The 24,972-nt window shown below is 45.1% G+C and overlaps 1 protein-coding gene across 2 annotated transcripts in view; it reads left to right on the forward strand.

Annotated features, from left to right (window-relative positions):
- Positions 1–1,236: 1,236 nt before the first annotated feature.
- Positions 1,237–24,972, forward strand: part of LOC147433259 (phosphoglycolate phosphatase) — a 77,288-nt gene continuing 53,552 nt past the window's right edge. The window contains exons 1-2 of one of the 2 annotated variants that reach the window (XM_086492876.1): positions 1,237–1,727; positions 24,430–24,667. In XM_086492876.1, coding sequence (XP_086349002.1) covers positions 1,291–1,727; positions 24,430–24,667 — 675 coding nt within the window. In that variant the 5' untranslated portion in view covers positions 1,237–1,290. The remainder of the gene's footprint in view (positions 1,728–24,429; positions 24,668–24,972) is intronic. The other variant, XM_086492877.1, reaches the window with a different exon arrangement.

Consider the following 24,972-nt stretch of genomic DNA (forward strand, 5'->3'; position numbering starts at 1 on the left):
ACTTTATTCAATCCAATATTCCTCAGTGAAGTTAGCCAAGTTGGTTGTTTATAATTTGTATTGATTATATGAATCACTCCAAAATATTGGGCATTGTTGAAGACTGTCTGTAAATAACGGGGGAGAAACAACTCAATATCAGTACTGCCACTAATCTAGAGACAGATAGACAGTTTACGAGAGAGAGAGAGAGAGAGAGAGAGAGAGAGAGAGAGAGAGAGAGAGAGAGAGAGAGAGGAAATTTGAGATAAGTTGTGGTTTGCATGTGTTATGCACGGAGCTTGTAGCAGTACGACTATGGAAAGAACCTTAAAGAGTGCAAGCTCATGGGCTAATAGGTGCAGTGGAAAGCTTCAAGAACCTCTAAGCTTTTGATGGAACACCATTTGAATTCATGAATACAAAGCAGAAGAGCTCCCGTCCAAAGCAATTACCCACTACGAGTCTTCCACACCACTCTATGAAAAAGGTTCTCAACTTTATTATTTCAAGCTTCGGGATAGAGAGGGATTTCAATGCCATGGGATGGAACTCTACAAGTGTTAGTCTCTGTCTAGAATTTATTTACCCATTAGAGATCCAATCGTCCAAGTCCCAAAAAATTGAATTTCTTTCACAGAAGAAAGAAGCAGTCTTGACTCTCCCCCCACCTTTCCCAATCGAAGTGAGGCAGGTGCCTCACTCTGCCATTGTTTGATAGAATATATTTTTTTCACAGAAGAAAGAAGGAATTTGGACTCTCCTCCCACCTTCCCAGCCGAAGAGAGCATATGGTGACACATGACAGCTGTCTCTCTCCGCCATTAGCCATTATATGATATGATAGATTAGATTGTGCTGGTGTTAAATGTGTAAAGCTTGGATATTGTTTCTCTCTCCATGAGTTTATTAGGATGGGTTTAGAGGACACGGAGACAGAGAAAAGGAAAGGGACATGTGTCCAAGTTGGCATGTTTCTAATGGAGCAAAAACTGGAGCAAGAGAAAGCACCACATTTTCGGGCCTGCCACAACTCTAACGAGGCCCCCCCACCCCCCCCACCACAAATCCTGTTTTTCAGCGTGATGTGCAGGCAGCAAAACTTGAACACAATTGGACGGCCTCAGAGGGACGTGCACTCCCACTTAAGCTACGAACCCCTTGCCTAGCCAACATACAAGATGGAGGCAATTGGAACCGGACTGGCCTTACGAGCCGGTTTCACGATAAGATAAAAGGACCCACATTAAGGCCGGACAACGCTCAAAGCTGTGCCGGCCGATTTAAGTGTCTTCGCGTCGATTCTGGCAAATGTGCAAGAGCAGAGGTGGCATGGCGCTCCGCATGCACCAGGGATCCTGCTCACAGCAAGCGTGCTCCACTGTCAGGGTTCAAAGGGCAGCGTGGCGGGGACGCAGCTCGACCAACAAGCTTCCATGGGGCACTCCAACGCGCGTGTGCGCAGGCCTTTGTGGTGGCTCTCTTCTGCAGAGAGGTGGTGTAGAATGTAGATTTGTGGAGTCACCTCGTTTCCCCCGCGAAATTAGGAGGCGGATGATCTGCAACTATGGCGGCTTGCTGACTGAGCTCAGTAGGGCTGCAAATACTCTGGAGTGGGAGCCGGCCGTCGACAACCTCCTCTTAGTTTTGAGCATTGCACTTGCATACATTGCTGGCATTGTGACTCCCTCATCTCCTGCCCCGCTGAGGCTCTCTGAGAAGCAACCCCCTTCTGCTCGTCTTGAAATGTAAGTATATCCGGTTCTCAAATTTAATTCAAGTTGGAAATGGGGTCCTGTCTTTCTTGGCTGAGAGGGTCGTGCATGCTACATTATAGATCCTAAACACTGCATGGTCAAAGTTGGAAATCCTCACCTATCATGGATGCTTTGATTGATCATACTTTAACGGCAGCTCAGGGTGTCATGGACTATGATCTATCAAGCCTTGTTTATAGAGCTCTTGCATTAGTTCTTTCGAGAGCAGGTTCCAGTTTGGCTTTCTCTCGTGGAGAGCAGTCTCATGGTTGAGGCATTGTCTTGGCAGTCATCTGTTTTTTGAGGGTGCTGCCACGGATCCAATCTTTATGCTGACAGCCTCAAGGTATCTAATGGGGACCTTGAGTATGATACCCAGAGGGGATGTGCAACATGATGCTCCTCAATTCCAAGATGAGGTGTTCTGTATGCTAGTTGCCATTACATCATGGAATGTTTGGCGAGCTCGTTGCTGTCACGTTCTTAGTGTTGCACTGTTCTCTACTGTGGACATCGTTGCAAACATTTGGGTGGATATTATCCACACTCTACGTAGCTAGTGGGATTCAATACCAGGTTCCTCAAGGGCAGGGGGAAAGTGTAGGCTTGTTTTTCTCAGACTATGGGCTCACTCTCAGACGTTTTTCAGTTTTTTCAAAGGTCCAATTCAGTGGCGTTGCTCCCCACCGCATTGGTTCATCTTGCACTCCTCTCATATCCCATCTTGAGAAGTTGTATTTGGTGGATTCTTCCATATCGACCCTTGGTTTTTTTTAGCCCTATATAGCTTGCAAGATAGGCTATTTCTAGCATCTCGAGGGTTCTATTGTACTCAGATTTTATAGAGATATCTCTCCATGAGAGAGAGAGAGAGAGAGAGAGAGAGAGAGAGAGAGAGAGGTGCAGTGGAAATGAATGTTGAACTTTGCTCAAGATGAGTGCTCCGAACTGTGCTCAAGGGTTCTTTTTACTTACGGAAGGGAGAGCCGTCCGTTCCTTAAGTGAGAGAGTGCAAATGATCACAAACAAAGTGAATGACATTATGATGAAGGTGTTGAGAGAGAGAGAGAGAGAGAGAGAGAGAGAGAGAGAGAGAGAGAGAGAGAGAGAGAGAGAGAGAGAGACCTGCACACTGTCTTTGGTCATGCTCAGCTTCCCATGTAGTGTGGCTTGCAGTTTGCTTTCTACTTAGCAGAGCAGGTGTTCAACATGGATTTCTTACTTGGGGATCTGTCTCATGGTTGATGCCGATGCCCGGCCCCATCTTTTTTACGAGGGCTCAGACACAGATCAAGCCTTTATGCCTTCCTCGGCTGGTTATCAGCGAGGGACTTTGGCTATGCTACCACAGATTGCTTGGCAGGGGATTCTCAGACATGTGATGAGGTTTTTTGAGTCATCACTAGTATTACACTATAGAATGTTTGGAGAGCTCGTTGTCTCCACATTCTCAGTGCGGCTCCACAGCTCCTTCAGAATACCCTCACTGCCATTTGGCTGGATATCATTCACACCCTGATTTGGTAGTGGGATTCTTCCTCAGGTGCATCTCGAGCAGCCGAGGCTCGCCGTTTTGCCTTCCTTCGGCATTGGGCACGATCCCCACTCTTTTTCACACTTATAGGTGGACAGATTACGTGGCATTATGCCCCTCCTGGGTGGTTTCTCCTCCCGTCGTCACACCGACCACCATGAGATTGTTTTAGTCGAGTTGTCACTATAGTGGCTCTCCTCCTTACATTCAGCTTGTACACCCCACGTGATAGGCTATTTTGGCATCCGTTGGGGATTATATTGTACTCAGTAATATACAGCCCTATGACTTTTTCCAGAGAGAGAGAGAGAGAGAGAGAGAGAGAGAGAGAGGGAACACCAGACGGTTGTCAAACCCTCCTCCAAGGACCCCACTCTCTATGGCAAGAGAGGTCTATGCTATTGGTTGTACAAATCTGGTACAATGGTCTAGATGCAATGGACTTGCTGATGATGTCGACGACAATGATGATGACGACGAGACGGATTGAAAACTGAAAACGCTAGGGACTGAAATTTGCAAATCTGCTAATTGCTAAATTCTGACACTGTGTCGGTGGGGACGGCGATGGTCACGACGCGACGATGATGCACTGAAACCGCAGATGTTGAAATCTGCGGTCAGCAGGCTGAAATTGAAAACGTTGGCTGATCTGACCGCGCGGCGAGGATCTATGCGGTTGGTGATATCTGCAAGGTTTGGGGCTGCTATTGCAGAGTCTAGGTTGAAAACAGAAAACACTGATGCAATGGCTGATCATGTTGCTGGGAATCTGCAAACGCTGATGAGAATCTGGAAGTGGCAAAACACCAGATTGGTCTTGATATGCAAAAACGCTATGCTGATCTTGGGAATCTGCTAACGCTAGGGCTGATCTGCAATCTGCAAAATGCAAGAGCCGATGTGCTGGTGAAAAACGCCAAGGGTCTTGATGGTTGGAAAACGCTAGGTGATCTTGTCGGTCTTGCCGAGACGGTGCATTGTAAGTTGGTGGACTTCTGCTGCCTCTTCTCAGAAAGTGCTAGTGCTAGTTTCCTTATATATTAACTTAGCCAATTTGCCCTACCCGGTTTTCCAACAAAGTCACTTATTAATAATAAGTAATAAGTGAAAATGGCTAAGGGAAAAAGGGTTCTGTGCACTGTAAAATGCTCATGATGGCTACTGACTGTAATGCTGATGATCATGCTGTGTGCAACCAGAGGATATGCAACTACTCTATAAGTGCTTGGACATGCACGGCCTGCGCACAGGATCATGAAGGTGTCCAAACACTTCCTAAGCTGACCTGAACCCTAGACTTGATGTAGCTTGTCCACATGCACATAGGGTTAGATGTGGAAAGGGGTGCGTCTTCTTCGGCTTCCTCTAGGTGTGCGGTTAACTGTGCCTCTTGCCATGCGTGGTACCAATTAATGGCATCACCGATTCACCGGCAAGGTACATGGTTGTCGTCAAAACCTTGCTATTTCCTGTCTTCTTAGTTGTCGCAAAGTAAGCATTAAATTGATGCAACCAAGAATGAATAAAAGTAGCATCCATCTTACCGCCATACTTACTGAAATGTCAACTTCTCAGTGACGGGATTTTTGGAGTCCGGATCTCTGCTTGAGCTACTTGATGAACTACCAACATCTTTGACCGGCTCGGGTTTTGAGCTAAGTACCTGTAGGACCAACTCTTGCATGCGTTGGTCTCTCTGCGCCTCACGCTCTAACTCCAAGGCCGCCCTTCTTTCTTCGGCCGCCAAGCGCGCTTGCTATGCTTACGCTCCAAGGCTACCCTTCTTTCTTCGGCCGCCAAGCGCGCTTGCTCGCGCTCACTCCGGGCCATGAGATATAGAGGCCTTTTACAACCAAACGCCCCCCCGGTCGCAGCTTGTGTCGTTTGGAGATGTTGAGAGTAACCACTGCTCAGACTTCTTAATACTCCCCCCGTAAATAACCATCCAGGTCCGGGCCACGAGTCACAACAACAATACTCCCCCTGTAAATAACCACAAGGGTCTGGGCCATGAGTAACAACAACAATACTCCCTCTGTAAATAACCAGAAGGGTCTGGGCCATGAGCAAAAACAACACTTTTCAAACATTTCAATACTCCCCCCGCAAATAACTTAAGGGTGCGGGCCATGAATATGAACAAGCATTCTCAAACATCATTTCTCAGTACTCCACCCGGGAGTAAAATCACCAATCATTGAAACTAGTATGAAAATCAGAGTCAAACAATTCAAATCGGCATCAAGACAAGTTCAAAACAAATACCATCCATTTCAAACAAATTTCAAACACGATCACCAAACAAGTTCTCAAACAGATTTTAAACTTAAAAAGCAATCTCGACATCAATCGAGCTCGAAAAGTTGACCGACTTTCCATCCTGAAACTTGCACCAAAAATTAGGGTTAGGGTCCTTCCATAAGGTCGTAGCCGACCACAGCATGGTCCATCAGCTCTTGGACAGACAGTTCCTGTGGCGGTGATGGTAGTCCCAAGACCTAGAAATTACATCGGACCTCCAAGGTCATCAGCTCGTGAAGAGACATCTACTGAGAGATGTCGAGAAATTTCAAGTTATAATCTGCTAGGGTTTCCATGGCAAGCATTTTAGGATACCCCTCTCTGCCAGAAGTTGCACTCCGAAGGAAGATGTCTGAAACCATATAACTTCGGGCAATTTTTTGTTTACTTGAAAGCTTGCCAAGTCCTTGGAGTGTGCGGCTTGGTAGTTATAGACTTCCACCACTACATGACACTGCCTCTGAGAAAACCAGCAGCTCGAAACAAATCTTGGATCCCTCTTGTAAGTGATCTTTATGGCTTATGCCCCGTAAGACATGAGCGGTGAAGACGGGAGCGCGTCCGATGCACGATGAAGTAAGGGTGGGAGTGGCTAATAAGTCCGGAGTCACTCGAAGCACGAAGCTACTCAAAATAAAATTCTAGTAGTCCTGTCTGCTCTTTTGTAGGACCCGTATGCTTTCAGGAAAGCACACGCTTGATGCTCTGATACCACTGTCACAAGACGGGTACCACATGCCAATAGAAAAGAATAGACTGAACAGACTTTTAGCACTTCAATAACAAGTGAACTGAAAGAGAGAGACGACATGCGACACGGAGTGGCGGAATTCAACCCCAGAGAGTATTGGCCCCAAACCTTGGCGCCCCTTTCGATATTTCTTTATATTGCATCATCAAAGTACAAGCCGGTACTCCATCCTCTGCACCTTCGTCCAGAAGCATGCCAAAGAATGAGCCCATGGCCTCACATTTAAAGGCCCTAGGCCCAAAAGCAATTTACATGAAAAGCCTTCAAACTCAAAAGCATCTGGTCCAAAAGCGATGCCCAAAAGTTGCCAGTGTAAATCAAGGAAATCCGTACGGCTGCCACGTTAGTAGCCAGCACAAAACGGGGAGATCCGGGTTTTCCGTACAGCCTGACAGCGTGAATTCCGGGAATCCGTACGGCTGCCAGGTCATTCCTTTGCGCGCGCGTGTGTGGGCTTTCTGTATTTTTATGCCTTTATGTCACTGGGGCCCCATTGGACGGGGTTCCATAAGCTGGTAGGACTTCTTCTTCTGCTGTTACTTGTTCTTCTTAGGGTTTAGGCCCCTTGGCCATGATTTGAAGGTTGTCTCTGTTCTTCACTGACTTGACACGTTAGCAATTTGTGACATTCTCTCTCCCTCTACACATCTGTATTGCATTCTCTTAACCCCTCTCTTTAGGGGAACATAAAAGGAACATTCATCGAAGCACAAAACATTTACTAATGCAAGGAAAGAAGTAGAAGGATTGTGGAAGTGTAAAACTAGATCTTCACCATATTTAATTCCGCTGCAGTGGACATTGGTATCAGAGGTTTGAATATTTTGCACTAATCTGCGAATCCCCAAAAAGTTTTATTTTTTTCTCGTGTTTTTGGTTGTGTTGGGAGCCCTTTGGTGTATACTCCTCCCACTCTTGGAACCGTAGGCCTGCCATTGCACGTAGAGCTGTGCGCCTTGAGAGTCAGAAAATAGCAACCAATTGTATACCGGGTGTTGCATGCGGGGTGCGCCGACGAGGGGGTAGATAGTCTCCCGAAGATTAGTCTGCGACCTTCCTTGAGCGAAGAGGAGTAATCCTTGCATGGTCAAGACCTTATGTCTGCTTTTTTTGGAGCACTTCTTGCGCACTTCATTTCACAAGAAAGGTCTCCGACTTTTGTCTCTGGACAAGTGTTCTCCCAAGCACCTTGTCGGCTTGAATATTTTGGATTTGTGCACTCATGTTTTGGCTCAGAAAGCTACATTGTTACCAATCTTGGTGCAACACAACAACCCTGGACACTTCTGGTGTCACACATATGTGAGCATATTGTTATGCAATCCTTTGGTCATTGGCAGCCGACATATTGGGAGGTTATTTTTGGGCATCTTGAAGGACACTTTCCAAGATGCCCCTTTGCTTCTTCTGTCATTGTTGACTGGAAGGTTATCACCTCGCATATGCAATGGCATGGTCGCCAATAAGCGGAATGGATACTTCGCTTGGAGGTGATGAGCATGAGAGAGGCGAAGAAGAATTTTCCCCACCAGGAGGTTTTTCCGACCCTCCCCCTTTCCCATCTACGCCAAGGATTGCACTAATTCCTACGAAGGAGTTGCCGCAATTGTTTATGGACAGGAAGTTAGAACACGAAGAAAGAAGGGCAGCCATAGATCGTGACTACGAAGAAAGAGTGGCAACCATAGAGCGTGAGTACGAGCAAGAACGCTTGGAAGCCAAAGAAAGACAAGCCGAATTCGATCGCTAGTGCGAAGAAAGACGGTTAGCGTATGAAGCGCAGAGTGCTAACAAGTGAAAGAGATGTTGCGTCTCTTTTCTCAAGTGCAGGCACAGATGCAACAGGAACGGGAAAAGGAGACTCTCTCAGTCTCTTCTTCTCCCAAGCATGACACATGATTTGCATGATGATGAGCACGATGATTTGAATGACAATGATAAGCATGATGATTTGAATGACAATGACAAGCATTATGGTTTGCATGATGATCCAGATGTGATTTCTCACAAGCATGATGATTTGCATAAAGATGATGTGATTGTTCACAAGGATGATGGTTTAGTTGATGCTTTTTCTAGCGAAGCTAACCTCGTTGCAGATTCAATCGATCACGAAGAATCGATTTTGGCTCTCGAGTCGAGGTCCACAGAACCCCCACAAGAAGATTCGATCAAACACGAAGAACCGATCTTTGCTCTCGAGCCTAGGTCCAAAGAACCCTCACAGGAAGTACTATGTGTTCGCATGATTAGTCAGCACGCATTGTTTGAGTGTTTCATTCGTGATCGTTTCCTGTATTTTAGTCACTGTCCTTATGTGACCCCTTTTTCTTTTCACAAGTATGACATATTGTACGTTGAGCGCGTTTGATCATGAATGAGCACGGATGTATGCGGTTTATTCATGAAAAGCTGAAGAGTATGCATTCACGGATGTCACATTCCATGTCTCTTCCTTGGCACGACACAGTCGTAGAACGAGCACAAGAAAATGAGCACCAAGCATTGGCATTTCCATTGTGAATTGCCACAGTTGATTGATTTAGATCAGCAAGATGTTACGTGACACATCCAAACCTATGTGTCCGTGGACAAGCTACAGCATGACCAATGTTCAGTTCAGTCAAGTCAGTCTAGAATAGGACGTGATTTGGCACTTTTCTGAGTCTGTTCGTAGACCATGCATGTCCAGACACTTAGAATATATGCATATCCTCTGGTTGCACACAACATGACCATCAGATTCCAGTCAGAAACCATCATTAGCATTTTTACAGTGCATAGACCTATTTTTCCTATTTTTGACATTTTTCACTTATTATTTTTAAGTGACTTTTATTGGAAAGTAGGTAGGGCAATTTTGCTAATGAAATATATAAGGAAACCAGAGCTAGCACTTTCTGGCAGAAGAGGCAGCAGGAGCATCTTGCTCAATAGGCAACTTCTCAGCAGAATTCCACAAAGGCTAGCGTTTTGCAAGAGACTGCAACACCTAGCGTTTTTGGACCAGATTAGCCAGTGTTTTTGGATCTTGCAGATTCCTGGCGATAGCAAGAAGCAAAAGCCCCAGCGTTAGCAGATTCACTGTAGCAAGACCATTTTCAGCCTAGCGTTTTTGCCTCAACCTAAAGCCATCAGCGTTTTTGCAAACCTTCGCGACAGAACCTCCATTAAACTCAGCGTTTTCAGTTTTCAGCAATCAGTACCCGCAGAAGAACCCCCAAACCTCGCAGATCTCACCTTCCCGCAGCAGATCCTCGCCGCACGGTCAGATCCAGCGTAGTTTGCAGATTCAGCCCGGAAAACGCAGATTTCAGCATCTGCATTTTCAGCGCGTCGTCGTTGCATCGTCGTCATCGACATCGTCACCGACATAGAGTCAGAATTCAACAGATAAAGATTTTAGCAGTTTTAGATTTCAGCCCGTCTCGTCGTCGTCCTCATCGTCGTCGACATCGTCCGCAAGTCCAAAGCATTGTAGAGATTTGTGCAATCATAAGTAGACCGCTCTCGCCATAGAGAGTGGGGCCTTCGGAGGAGGGTTTGACAACATCTTTGGTGTCGTGTTCTCTTCTCTCTTTATCTCTCAGTCTTATGCACTTCCATTCACGGTGTCCATTCACTTTGTTTGTGTCCATTGCACTCTCTCACTAAAGGAATGGAAGGCTCTCCCTTTCGTAAGTAAAAGGAACCCTTGAGCACAGTTCGGAGCACTCATCTTGAGCAAAGTTCAACATTCATTCCGCTGCACCTTACACAATGAGTGAAAATAGACACAAGGGGAGGCTGGACAAGCCCTTCTTTCTTGGGTTTCCTGTCACTTTTCAAAAACACGATTAAGAATCGACACGCCCAAGACGACTTGGGTTTCGCGCGACCGCAACAAGCAAAAAAAATTCTTGGGGTTCTTTCCTTGAGCGATACAGAACACTGCCAAAGCTCTGATACCAATGTAAGGTGCAACGGAAGTGAATGTTGAACTTTGCTCAAGATGAGTGCTTCGAACTGTGCTCAAGGTTCCTTTTACTTAGGGAAGGGAGAGCTTCCGTTCTTTAACGAGAGAGTGCAAATGATCACAAACAAAGTGGATAACACTGTGAGTGAAGGTGCTGAGATTGAGATATAGAGAGAAGAATACGACACCATAATGTTGTCAAACCCTCCTCGGAAGGCCCCACTTTCTATGGCGAGAGCGGTCTACTATTGATTGCACAAATCTCTACTATGCTTGGACTTGCCGACGACTTTGACGACGATGAGGACTACGACGAGACGGGTTGAAATCTAAGAATGCCAAGGGTTGAAATCTGCAAATCTTTATCTGCTGAATTCTGACTCTATGTCGGTGACGATGTGGACGATGACGATGCAACGATGATGCGTTGAAAACGCAGATGCTGAAATCTGTGTTTTTCGGGCTGAATCTGCAAACTTCGATGGATTTGACCGTGCGGCGAGGAACTGCTGCGGGAAGGTGAGATCTGGGAGGTTTGGGGGTTCTATAACCGAAACTGACTGTTGAAAACTGAAAACGCTGAGTCTAGGGTTGATTCCATCGCGAAGATCTGCAAAAACGCTGAGGTGGATCTGCAACCCAAAAACGCTAGGGCTGATTTGGGCTCTGTTGTGGAAAACTGCTAACGCTCCGCTGGGGCTTCTGCTGTGTCTTACTGTGCCTTGCTGTGGATCTGTAACAGACTTGGACACTCCAAGTCAAAAATCAACCGCGACAACACCAAATAACCACTTCAAAACAATTCACAGATCACAATAGATTTGCACTGGCGCGATGGAGTTCCGTGCCTAGAGATATTGGCCCCAAAGATTGGCGCCCCTTTCGGTATTTCTTTTTATATTAATCAGTTCAAAGTACAAGAGAGTGGGTTGGGATTCACTCTCAGACTCTGCGTCCAGATGCTCTGAGAAGTGAGACCCTCACCACTAATTTAAAGGTTACAAGGAATGCCCAAAAGCAGAGCCCCAAAAGCTTCAAATCAAAAGCAATTGCTCTCTCTCTCACACACAGAGTCAACTTGAAAGCAAAAGCTTTCTCTCTCTCTTTCTCATTGCGTAGAGAAAAAGCACAATTTGCGCTGCTCATCATTAAATTTTTTTTAAAAAAAAAAGTCTCCGCGATTTTCAGAAATTAGGGTTTTTGGCAAAAATTAGGGTTTGCAGGAATTTTAGGGTTTTTGGCAGAAATTAGGGTTCCTGCTGCTCGCCACGTCATCACTTTGTGACATACCCCCCTCTTGAAGGTTACAAGGAATGCCCAAAAGCAGAGCCCCAAAAGCTTCAAATCAAAAGCAATTGCTCTCTCTCTCACACACAGAGTCAACTTGAAAGCAAAAGCTTTCTCTCTCTCTTTCTCATTGCGTAGAGAAAAAGCACAATTTGCGCTGCTCATCATTAAATTTTTTTTTAAAAAAAAAGTCTCCGCGATTTTCGGAAATTAGGGTTTTTGGCAAAAATTAGGGTTTGCAGGAATTTTAGGGTTTTTGGCAGAAATTAGGGTTCCTGCTGCTCGCCACGTCATCACTTTGTGACATACCCCCCTCTTGAAAGCATTGTAATCGACTGCGATTACGCCTGCAAAACCGACAAAAGCCATAAACCGTCTTAGCAGACACTGACTGTTAGTACCTACGTATTAGGAACACACATCTAGCACATGTATAAAATCGACAGTCACATCACACGACATCACATGACGTTCAACATTCATTCGGATCTTAGACCATGATTTATCGGCAATGTAGCTAGCAATCACATCTAGGTCCAATCGGGACCTCATCGATGTCCGATTGACTAACCCCTATTGCAACCATGTCTATTCGAGATCAATCAGACCAAAATGTTGCAGTCATTTCGGTTATCAGTTCCTGCACTCAAAAGAAGTCAAGAACAAATCAGTATCATTATCAGGAATTCCATTTCATAAAGTCATCCAGCAGAATACTGTCCGCTCTCAGTATCCCTGAAGCTCAAAGAGACATCAGTGACTTTAGGATCAAAATCAAGGCATCTGTTGACAAAGGAGTGGAGTGACTCCCCTCTTGTGCATCCCATTGCACCAAATCTCCGGCCAAGCTGAATTCTGGGTTCCATTTGGAGTAGACTATGCTAAACCAAAAGCATCGAGGTAAAGTTTCACAATCTGAGGAGTATCTGCGAGGTCCTCCTCCGCCATCCACTTCGCATCAAATGCAGAATAGTTCTTGAACTTAACCAAGAACCGCCTTCGGACTTTACCTTTATTCGTATCCCTTTGTGCCAAAATCTGTTCAGAAACAAGGGTCTCCTCGTTTTCTTCCACTTCGGGTTGCTCATCGGGCTCCCCATCATCAGGCACATCACCCCTAAAAGGTTTCAAGAGACTCACATGCAATGCATTGTGAATCCTCCAAGTATCTGGCAGTTTCAATCGGAAGGAGACATCATTTATCTTTTCGGTGATCTGGAAAGGGCCGTAGTATCGCATACTAAGCTTTGGAAAAAGCCTCTCTTTTCCCTTTTTCTTTCTTAGGCGTGCCTTCTCAAAACGTAAGAGCACCCAATCATCCTCCTTCAATTTCAAATCGCGACGATGGCGATCCGCTGCCTTTTTCTGTCGTTCTTGAGACTTCTGCAAAGTCTCACGAACCTTGGCAAAAGCCGTATGCAGATCTCGCGTATATTGATCCGCTTCAAAGATCTTATCTTTCGTGCTCAGGAAGGATGGAACCTTCGCAACACTTTCCACAATCCCAAATGGTGTCTTCCCCGTCGAAGAGTGTATCATGTTATTGTAGGCAAATTCCACCAAAGGTAAGTTCTTTTCCCATTGAGTCTTCTGATCCGAGATACAAGACTTCAATAAATCTAAAATCACTGAATTGGCAATCTCAAATTGCCCGTCAATTTGCAAGTGGAACGATGACGAGAACTGCAACCACGTGCCAATGTTCTCCCAATGTTCTCCCAAATTGCCTTCCAAAACAAACTCAAAAATGTGGGGTCTCTGTCGGAGACAATCGTCTCAGACGTGCCATGTAATCGGAAAATCATCGTGATCATTCTGTGTTCTCGGGAGATCAAAAATGAAATCCATTTCAATATTTTCCCAGGGGCGGGTGGGCATGGTGAAGGTTGTAACAATCCTTGTGCCTTATGCCTGTCAAACGTGACCTTCTGGCATGCTGCGCACAACTCTTCCACATCCTTTTTGAGTCTCGGCCAAAAGAAGTATCTCTCTACCCCCTTCATGGTGGTAGCAATGACGCGGTGACCCATAAAAGGTGGACAATGGCATTCAGTTATAACTATTTCCCTCAACGGCTTTGTAACGCACAACATAGTCTTTCTCATTAAGTAGCCTTCCCGAAGGGAGTATCGAGCTACTGTCTCCCCATCCCGTATCCGTGTGAAAATATCTACAAAATTTGTGTTTGTGGCATACTGATCGACCATATCCTCGAAGCTCCTATGATGTATCGCGGAACTAGCCAGAACCAACGGCTTCCGAGACAAACCATCTACCACCACATTCTTCTGTCCCTGCACGTGGAAGTGAAACTGTGACAAGATGTTCGCCCACTGCATCTGCTTTTCCGAAAGTTGCTTCTGTGACAAGAAGTAGCGTAAACTCTGATGGTCTGTAAAGACAGTAAAATCCGCTCCGAGTAGGTAATGCCGCCACTGAGTAAGAGCATGGATAACCGCCTCTCATATATCTATGCAGTCATATCCGGCCTAGAGAACAATCGGCTCTCGTAAGCTATGACATGGCCTTCTTGCATCAAGCCCGCACCTAGACTACGATCACAAGCATCACAATATACTTCAAATGACTTCTGCAAGTCCGGCAAAGTCTAAACATGTCCTGTAGTCAATTTCTCTTTCAATGTCTGAAAGGCAGTCACCTCTGTGGATCCCCACGAGAAAGGGGCTCCTTTCTGTGTCAAGATATGCAAAGGGGAAGCAACCTCTGCAAACTTTTGATTGAACCATATGATCTCTGTCGTCTGCTTCATTCTTGGAGAAAACAATGATATCATCAAAGAAAGTGCCAACAAATAGCCTGTACTCTCGAAAAAAAATCCTGTCGTCATCCGGTTAAATGTCGCAGGAGCATTGGTTAAGCCAAAAGGCATCACCAAAACTCAAATAACCCAAAAGTCGACTGAAAGGCTGTCTTGTAGACGTCTCCTAGCGCGATTCGGATCTGATGATATCCACTCTTCAAGTCAATCCTTCTAAAGCACGAGGATCCCTGTAACCTGTCGAGTATATCATCGATCCTAGGAATCGGAAATCTGTTCTCGATGGTGATTTTGTTGATAGTTCTATAATCGATGCACATTCTCCAAGATCCGTCTATGTTCAAATCTAACAACAGTGGAGAGCAATACGGTGAAGTACTATGCTGAACAAGACCCTTTTCCAAGAGGCCTTTCACCGGGTTCATAATCTTTTCATTCTGTACTCGGCTAAGGTGGCCGGTTCGGTGGCGTGCTTCCAGGTATCAGATCAATGGTTTGATCTTTAGGCCCTCTGAAAAGCAATCGGCATGAGTGTCGAGAAAAATCTTGGCGTTCTTTTGATCAGTCAAAACATATTTGACCTTTATCCATCGTTCAGTTCTCTCCCAAAAGAATGAGTAAGAAACTAAAGTTCATCAAGTACAATCTCTAAGCCCTTCATTTATCAAAGTCGCTTTCTCGACCCGGTAGTCAACCACGGCGTAGTTCCTGTGGTACCAAGGGATCCTGAGTAGAACGTCACTCGCGTGCCCTGAACACCCCTGTCATTGCAAACGAAGTTTGCCAATGCTCGGTGTAATGGCAACATCCCATCCGGGTGCCAGTCGAACTACCTCCGCCTGTGGCGTCAGTCTGTCAAGCGTAACTCCAAATCGAGCCGCCAATTCCAAGTGAAAAGAAGTTGGCCTTGGCTCCTTCAAAAGAGCTTCTTGATCCTTCACTTTGCCCCAAAAGCGGCAAAGTTTGTACTTTCATTCATTAGATTCGATGCAGGTCCCACGCCATGTGGTACCAGTTCTGCTTTTCTATCTGCCTTTTCTGCCACGTTCCTCAGCCGCTCTCGAACTCTCAGGCCTGTCATCGTTCTTATCATTCTGTTCTTTCTGTGCCTTTTTAGGGCACTTCGCGGAGATATGTCCATGTTCCCCACATCCAAAGCACTTCCCCTCTTTGATGAAGCGAGCTCTCTCCTCAGGAGTAAGCTTGGGTCGTGCATCTTTTTTCTCTGGGTTGCTCTTTTTCTTTCTACTTTCATTCCCAGAAGTTTGTTCGGCTCGTTGTGTCATGGCCTCATCTGTGGGGTAGGTCAGACTGCCAGAGTGAATGGCAAAGCCCCGCTTCGCATGGCTCATCAACTCCTGAATAGAAGCTGGCTTCTGTTCCAAGAAGTGATCTCGGATCTCTGTAGGTAGACCCAAGGTAAACCGCTCAATCTGTTCTCTGAACGAGATCTTCTTGAATGAAGAGGCGGGTAGAAAAGAGCTCTAGAATCTTTCACAATTAGCATTGATTGTATCTTTCTTGGTCATCCGAAGATGGTTCCAAGCAGCTCGTATATCTCGTTCATATTCTTGCGTCAACCAAGAAGAAATAAAAAGCTTTTTAAATTTCAGCCATTTAACTGGGACAGTCTTGTTTAAAAGAAGCGTGGACCACCAAGTATGAGCATTCCCCTTAAGGTAAGAGGTAGCTCTCCGAATCTTGGAGTGCGCTGAATAGCATCCTCCCGTGAAAGCAATGTCAAACTGCTGTATAAAAGACAAAAGCCTTCGAAGCATCTGAGTATCCTGAAAAAGCATCAAACTTGATCGAGTGGCCACCTTCCTTGAACTCTCGGACTTTCTTGCTTTTATCTTCGAGAAAGTCATACTGGTTGGCTTTGTAAAAATTCTTCTTGTTCGCATAGAAGTTTCTATCATCAGAATCTGAGCTATCTGTAGACGAGTCCTCAGTAGAACTGTCAGTCTCTGGGCGAGATTTAGTCTTCTTTGCCTTTTTCTTCCCCTTTCCGAAGCTTTGTTTCTTGCTTCGCTTTTTACCTTTTCTGTCTTCTTCGCTCGAATCTGAAGAGCTAGAAGAACTGTCAGAAGAAGAAGAAGAAGAAGAAGAAGAACAACAACAACTGGGTACTCCTTCAAATTGAACACGCTTCTTCTGTTTCTTTGCCTTGTCAAAAGTTGACAAACGACCCAAATATCCGGGGAAGTCGGCGCTTTTCTTCTGCTTTTTTTTGCTGTGCTTTTTGACTTTCTTTTGCGCGTCAAAAAGCTGAGCAATCCGTGCATCAACCACCTCTTCTAATTCCTTCTCTGAATATTTCTTGTGTGTAGAATGTTTCTTGAGAGTGGGTGTAGTGGTTTTCTGCCACTGCTCACACACTTCTTGAAGAGAAGTCTTGCTCATATATTTTGCAAATCTTGGGTCCTTCGCAAAATTGAGCATCATCTTCATTGCATCGCCGATCAACTGGCGACGCTCTATCTCTCGCCGCTCCGCCTGAGGAGGCCGAGGCGGCCCATACTCTCTGTCTGAATCTTCGTTGCGATCGCAGCCCACATCTCCAGATGCAGAGGGAGTCAACTGATCCTTGCATGAAGCCATAGGTGCCGCGGAAAAAAAAATTGGGGATCGGATTTCCCGTAGAAGAGAAATCGGCCGTGCTCTGATACCACTGTAACAGACTTGGACACTCCAAGTCAAAAATCAACCGCGATAGCACCAAATAACCAGTTCAAAACAATTCACAGATCACAATAGATTTGCACTGGCCCGACGGAGTTCCGTGCCTAGAGATATTGGCCCCAAAGACTGGCGCCCCTTTCAGTATTCTTTTTATATTAATCATTTCAAAGTACAAGAGAGTGGATCGGGATTCACTCTCAGACTCTGCGTCCAGATGCACTGAGAAGTGAGGCCCTCACCACTAATTTAAAGGTTACAAGGAATGCCCAAAAGCAGAGCCCCAAAAGCTTCAAATTAAAAGCAATTGCTCTCTCTCTCTCACACAGAGAGTCAAAACTTGAAAGCAAAAGCATTCTCTCTCTTTCTCATTGCGTAGAGAAAAAAGCACAATTTGCGTGGCTCATCATTAATCTTTTTTTTTAATAAATAAAACAGCCTCCGCGATTTCCAAAAATTAGGGTTTCTGGCAAAAATTAGGGTTTGTAGGAATTTTAGGGTTTTTGGCAGAAATTAGGGTTTTTGCTGTCCGCCATGTCATCACTTTGTGACAGGATCTACTGATCTGGATGCAAAAACGCCAAGGACTGAATTTCATGCAAAAACGACAAGGTTGAATTTGGATCTCCTTGCAGAAAACGCTAGATCAACTGCTTGGGGAGGGGTCCTTGTTGAGAAGGTGCCCGTTGAACCGAAGCTCCTGCTGCCTCTTCTGCCAGAAAGTGCTAGCGCTAGGTTTCTATATATACAAACTTCACAAAATTGCCCTATCTAGTTCCCAACAAAAGTCACTTAAAAATAATAAGTGAAAAATGTCAAAATAGGGAAAATAGGTCTATGCACTGTAAAAATGCTCCTGATGGGTTTTGACTGTAATCTGTTGATCATGTTGTGTGCAACTAGATGATATGCATCTAATCTAAGTGTCTGGACATGCACGGTCTGCGACAGACTCACAAAAGTGCAAGATCACTTCCTATTCTAGACTGACTTGACTCGACTGAACCCTGGTCATGCTGTAGCTTGTCCACGGACACATAGGGTTTGATGTGTCACGTGATAGAGAGGGGCAGATAAATTGTACTTGATGTAAAGCTGAAGGGTGAGTCCGTCTTGTATCGGCTTCGACCATTTCCAAATTAATGAAATTTGTTACTCGATCTTCTTGAAGAAACTGAATGATGGACTTTGTCTGATTTAGAAAAGGAACGACAAGAATTTCTACACGCACATGCTGATTCTTTCTCTGAAGGCCTAGCAAGCGAGCTACCTCTTTCTCGTCCTGAGGAGCACACGATTGCCACCAAACCGGCTACCGTATCGAGTTAGCCGAGCCCAAAATGAGGAAATAATGATCCAGGTAAAAGAACTTGAAAAAGGTCTCATCCAACCTAGCACTTTGTGTAAGGTGTAGCGGAAGTGATGTTGAACTTTGTTCAAGATGAGTGCTCCGAATTGTGCTCAAGGTTCCTTTTACTTACGGAAGGTAGAGCCTTCCGTTCCTTTAGTGAGAGAGTGCAATGGACACAAACAAAGTGGATGAACACTGTGAATGAAGGTGCATGAGACAGAGAGAGAAAGAAGAGAATACAACACCAGAATGTTGTCAAACCCTCCTCCGAAGGCCCCACTCTCTATGGCGAGGGCGGTCTACTTATGATTGCACAAATCTCTACAATGCTTGGACTTGCCGACGATGTCGACGACGATGAGGACGACGACGAGACGGGCTGAATTCTGAAAATGCTAAGGGCTGAAATCTGCAAATCTTTATCTGCTGAATTCTGACTCTATGTCGATGCGACGGCGACGGCGACGTGCTGAAAACGCAGATGCTGAAATCTGCGTTTTCTGGGCTGAATCTGACCGTGCAGCGAGGAACTGCTGCGGGAAGGTGAGATCTGCGAGGTTTCGGGGGTTCTGCTGTGGAGTTTGACTGCTGAAAACTGAAAACGCTGATTGCTTGTGGGGATTCCGTCGCGAAGATCTGCAAAAATGCTAAAGTGTCTTGCAGATGCAAAAACGCTAGGGCTGAAAATGGTCAGGCTATGGAGAATCTGCTAACGCTCGGGAGTCTGCTTGGTCTGCTATCGCCAGGAATCTGCAAGAACAAAAACGTTGGCTGATCTAGTCTAAAAACGCCAGCCCTCTGCTGTGATGCAAAAACGCTAGGCCTCTTGGGGGTTCTGCTGAGAAGTTGCCTGTTGAGCGTGTGCTCCTGCTGCCTCTTCTGCCAGAAAGTGCTAGCGCTAGGTTTGTTTATATACAAACTTAGTAAAATTGCCCTACCTACTTTCCAACAAAAGTCACTTAAAAATAATAAGTGAAAAATGTGAAAAATAGGGAAAATAGGTCTATGCACTGTAAAAATGCTCTTGATGGATTCTGTTGGATTCTGATGGTAATGCTGATGATCATGCTGTGTGCAACCAGAGGATATGCATCTATTCTAGGTGCCTGGGCATGCACGGCTTGCGAACAGACTCACAAAAGTGCCAGAACAGTTCCTAAGCTAGACTGACTGGATTGGTTGAACCCTTGTCCGTGATGTAGCTTGTCCACGAACACATAGGGTTGGATGTGACACTTCGCCTTTTTGTTCACCGGTATTGCTAGTACTAAAGAAAGATGGATTGTGGAGATTGTGCATTGACTATAGAGCTCTCAATAAAATCACCATCAAGAACAGATTCCCTATTCCAAGGATGATGATATTCTCGAGAGACTTCAGGGGTCCTCTTGTTTCAATAGAATTGATATGAAGAGTGGATATCATCAGATCCGAATTGCTCTTGGAGACGTCTACAAGAGAGCTTTTAGGACAACTTTTGGTTTATATGAATATTTGGTTATTCCATTTGGCCTTACGAATGCTCCAGCGACATTCAATCGAATGATGGATAGGATTTTCAGAGAGTAACGATCGTTTGTGGGCACTTTCTTTGACGACATCATTGTCTTCTCCAAGAATGAAGCAGAACACCGACACCACCTATTGTAGGTCTTCCAAGCACTGCGGAAGCATAAATTGGTTATAAATGCGAATAAGAGCGATTTTTTTTGCTTGAGATGTACTTCTTGGGACACATCGTCTTAGCAAAAGGGGTAAAGATGGACCCGATTAAAATTGAGACTATTCGTGATTGGCTCAATTTAAAGAATGTTCATGAAGTTCGAAGCTTTCTGGGCTTGTGTTCATATTACCGGTGGTTCATTTGAAAATTAGCAGAGATAGCTTCTTCTTTGCATATACTCACGGGGTTCCTTTCACTTGGGGACCGACAAAGATTACTGCTTTTCAGACTCTCAAAGAAAAGTTGACTATTGGACTAGTGTTGACCTTGCCAGACTTGCAAAAGCCATTCGAAGATTACTGTGATGCTTGCGGTTGTAGTCTGGGAGCAGTTTTGATGCAAGAAGGTCATGTAATTGCTTACAAGAGTAGGATGTTTTCACGTCTTGAGTTGGTTGCACAGATTTACGAAAAAGAGTTGTTGGCATCTATCCATGCTCTTGTGAAGTGGCGACACTACCCACTCCGAGCTGACTTTACCGTCTTTAGAGGTCATTAGATTTTACGCTACTTCTTGTCGTAGAAGAAGCTTCGGAAATGCAGAAGCGGTGGGCTAACATCTTGTCGCAGTTCCACTTCCAAATAGTCCATGTTCAGGGACAAAAGGACTTAGTGGCAGATGCGTTGTCTCGAAAGCCCTTGGTTTTGGCTATTTCCGCGATACATCATTGAAGCTTCGAGGTATGGTAGATCAATACGCCACAGATCTTGACTTTGCAGACATCTTTCACCGGATACAGAGTGGGGAGGTAGTTGTAGGCTATTTATTCCATACGAGACGGCTATTTGATGCGGAAAACGATGTTGTGTGTTACACAATCTTTGTGGGAAAAGGTTTTGACAAAGTGCCACTTTCCACCTTTTTGAGGCCACCGTGGCATACCTTGAAGGGTGTTGAGGGTTACTTTTACTTGTCGAGGCTCAAAAAGGATGTGGACGAGTTTGTTCGCAGTTGTTTAGTATGCCGAAAGGTCAAGTTTGACAAGCATAAGTCACCAAGACTTCTACAACCTTTACCCATACCCTCCCGCCCTTGGGAAAGTATTGCTATGGATTTCATTTTTGATCTTCCCAAGACCCAAAGTGGGCATGATGGCATTTGGATAGTCATTGACAGATTTAGCAAGCAGGCCCAATTCATTCCGATAAAGAAGACAATTAAGCCCGACCATTTGGCGAGACTATTTATCTCAGAAATTTTTCGGTTACATGGCATGCTTGAGTCCATAGTCTCAGACAGAGACCTTCGATTCACCATTTTGTTTTGGAGGGCAATCTGGGAGAACATTGGCACGTGGTTACAATTCACGTCCTCATTCCACCCGCAGACAGTCGGGAAGTCTGAAATAGCAAATTCAGTGGTTTTGGATTTATTGAAGTCTTGCATTTCGGATCAGAAGAATCAATGGGAAAAGTACTTACCCTTGGTGGAATTTGCCTAGAACAACACGGTTCATTCATCGATGGGGAAGGCGCATTTGAAATAATGGAGGGTGCTAAGAAGGTTCCTCCGTTTCTAAGCACCAAAGACAAGATTTTTGAAGCGGATCAATACACGAGAGATTTGGACACCGCTTTTGCCAAGGTTCGAAGGCTCTTGAGAAGTCTCAAGCACGGCATAAGAAGGCAACTGATAAACATCGACACGACTTGCAGTTGAAAGAAGATGATTGGGTGCTTTTACGATTTGAGAAGGCATGCCTCAGAAAAAGAAAGGGAAAGGAGCGGCTTTTTCCAAAGCTAAGTATGTGATATTATGGCCCTTTCCAGATTCAAGAAAAGATAAATGATGTATCCTTTAGACTGAAGTTGCTAGGACTTGGAAGATTCACAATGATTTTCATGTGAGTCTCTTGAAACCTTTTAAGGGTGAGGTGCTAGTCGCTTGAGGAGCAAGCTGAAGTAGAAGAGAGCGAGGAGATACTTGTTCTTGAACAAATGCTGGTTCACAAGGAAAGGAAAGTGAAAGGTAAAGTGATACGGCGATTCTTAGTGAAATTCAAGAACTATCCGGCATCGGATGCGAAGTGGATGGAGGAGGACCTAGCAGATACTCCTCAGATATTGGAACTTTACCTTGAGGCTTTCGGTCTAACTGTGTCTATTCTGAGAGATCCCACGTATCAGCAGGGTAGCAGGGGTGAATCTGGTGTAGACGAGAGTGCACAAGAGGGGAGTTACTCCGCTCCTTTATCACAGATTACCCAAGTGGAATACAGTCACTGATTTTCCTTTGGATTTTAGGGATATTGATGTGCTGAGAGTCAGTTTTATGACTTTATGAATGAAGTTGGAAATGGGTATTCTCGAAAATGAATCTGATTTATGTGTGCGCTCTCGTGTGATGGTGTTTGAGTGCAGGTTTGAAAGACGAAATGAGTGTAGCATTTCGGTCTTGAGATTCTATGGACATGATAGCAATAAGAATAATTCAATCTGACATCAGTGAGGTCCGGTGTGGATCTAGATGCGATTGGTAAACACGTTGCCGGGAGATCATGGTCCTAGATCTCGATGGATATTATGTGATTTGATTTGAATGTGATGTGGCTGTACAGTGACTGTCGTCTTTGTGCAAGTGTTGGATTTGTGTCGTCTAGTGCATCGATACTTAGAGTCAGTGTCTATTGAACTAGTTTTGTCGCTTGTGTCTAATTTTTTTGCAGGCGTAATCGAGGGCGATTACAATTCTTTCAAGTGACATAGCATGTCCAATTGGAAAATGAAAGATTTAAAGTTTATAAGTTGTTCCAGTTTGTAGGGTCGTGTCCGATGGGGCCCTTGGGGACATAAAGTCAAATTAAAAAAATAAGGACAACACGTAGACTGGTTGACGTGGAAGGCTGTACGGACAGCCCCGCGTTTCACGCCGACTGTTGACGTGGCGTTTGTACGGATTTCCGCAAATTACAAAGGTTGGTTTTTGTGCAAGCTTTTGGGACTTGAAGCTTTTCATGTACTGCTTTGAGAGGCCATGGGCCTTTATATATGTACCTAGGGCCTTTCTTCCACTCAGATTACCGACGAGCATTGAGCAGAGAGGGCCCGCGGACTTTGTACTTTTCTCATTAATATAAAAATAAATACCGAAAAGGGTGCCAGACTTTGGGGCCAATACCTTTGGGCACACAACTACGCCGGGCCGTGTCGTCTCTGTTGAATTGTGATAAAGTTGTGAAGTGTTTTTGAGTGATCCTCTCGTGTGCCAAATTCCCGACTTGGGGTGTCCAAGTTTGTTACAGTGGTATCTAAGCTTTGTCAATTTTCCTCCTAAGGAGAATCCAATCCCTTTGGTCGCGACACTCATGGATTCAGTCGACGAATCTCGCAAAGACCATAGCAATCCACCTGACAATTCAGGGCCAGGTGAGAGCATGGAAAATTCAAATGGATGACGACCGGCTCTTGACGATTCAGAAGAAGAGTATGGGCCACCACGGCCACGGAGTATGAACGAATGGAGATGCAGCATCAACAACAAGTTGATGCTTGTGCTAAGCAGATGCTCTAGTATGCAAAATTTTTGACCAAGCATCCGATCGACGAAATGCATACTCGGTAGTGTACAACCATCAACTCACCTTTAAAGGCAACATTGAAGAAACCACCTGCCCTGTTTGGTGTACACTCAGGATGAACTTGATGATGTGATAGAACGACGAAATCTCGTCTTCCTACTTACTCCCTTGGGTTATAAATTGGGCACTCTGGAGACGATCTGAGATATAGGTCACCAGCTGAATTTCTGCCAGCGAGAGTTTTTACCACGATATGCAGCATCATGCTTTGGACAATGTGGAAGGTTCGATGTGCCCACATTCTAGGCTCATAGTCCTCCCCTACGTCCACCATTCTGACAGCCATTTAGATAGAGTTGCTGCATACTCTTTGTAATCAATGGGATTCTTCAGCTCCTCTAGGGCTTCGGAGCAGCGTCGATGCGCCTTTCTTCGATGCATCAGTTCTTTTCTGTCTGGATGAGGGTCACATCACATGGCGTTGTGCACCCCCGCAGTGGTTCATTCTACATTCATCGTACAGACTACCGTGATGTTTATATAGCTTACACATTGTCACTCTTCTTTTGTACTTCCTCTGGGTGATAGGCCATTGAGCATCTCCCGAGGTCCCTTATGTACACAGAATACCACCCCTTTTCTCGTGAGAGCGCCGTGCGCGCGCGCGCGCACACACACACACACACAGAGAGAGAGAGAGAGAGAGAGAGAGAGAGAGAGAGAGAGAGAGAGAGAGAGAGAGAGAGAGAGAGAGAGAGAGAGAGAGAGAGAGAGAGAGAGAGAGAGAGAGAGAGAGGCCTTTTGATTGTTCAGATCTCAAGAAATACAAACTGTACAAAAACCAGCTTATGAAGCAAGCTTCTCAGGGGAAGAGGATCTTTGGAACTCAGCTCGCTTGAAACTTTCTAACAGCACTGATGTGGGAGGTGACATGGAGGATGATACAGTTGTCCAAAAGACTGGTCACAGTCTCCAACTTAGTCTGCAGGGAGTAGCAAGAGGCCCAAGATTGCGCTTGCTGCTAATTACCTTGGAAGAACTCAACAAAGAGGCAGGCATCGACTCTTACTAATTCATCTTCAAAAAGCAGTTTTGTATTGGAACGTGCAAATAAGCATTCCTGCTTTGGGTTGGGGGGGGGGGGGGGGGGGACGTCTTTTAGCAGTAAGCAGCCTATTTCTGCATGTTGTTGCAAGGGTATAGTAATTTGACATAACTTACCATTTCAATATCAACTGAATGCATCACAAAGACCTTTCAAGCATGTACTAAATTCTCGGCTTAGATGCTATATGGGTTGCAGTTGTGTACTTTTATATATATGACTTTATAAGCATCGATAGAGATATTGCTCGA

Source organism: Adiantum capillus-veneris, chromosome 20, assembly GCF_014529385.1.
Source record: "Adiantum capillus-veneris isolate H3 chromosome 20, ASM1452938v2, whole genome shotgun sequence".
Classification (NCBI taxonomy): Eukaryota; Viridiplantae; Streptophyta; class Polypodiopsida; order Polypodiales; family Pteridaceae; genus Adiantum; species Adiantum capillus-veneris.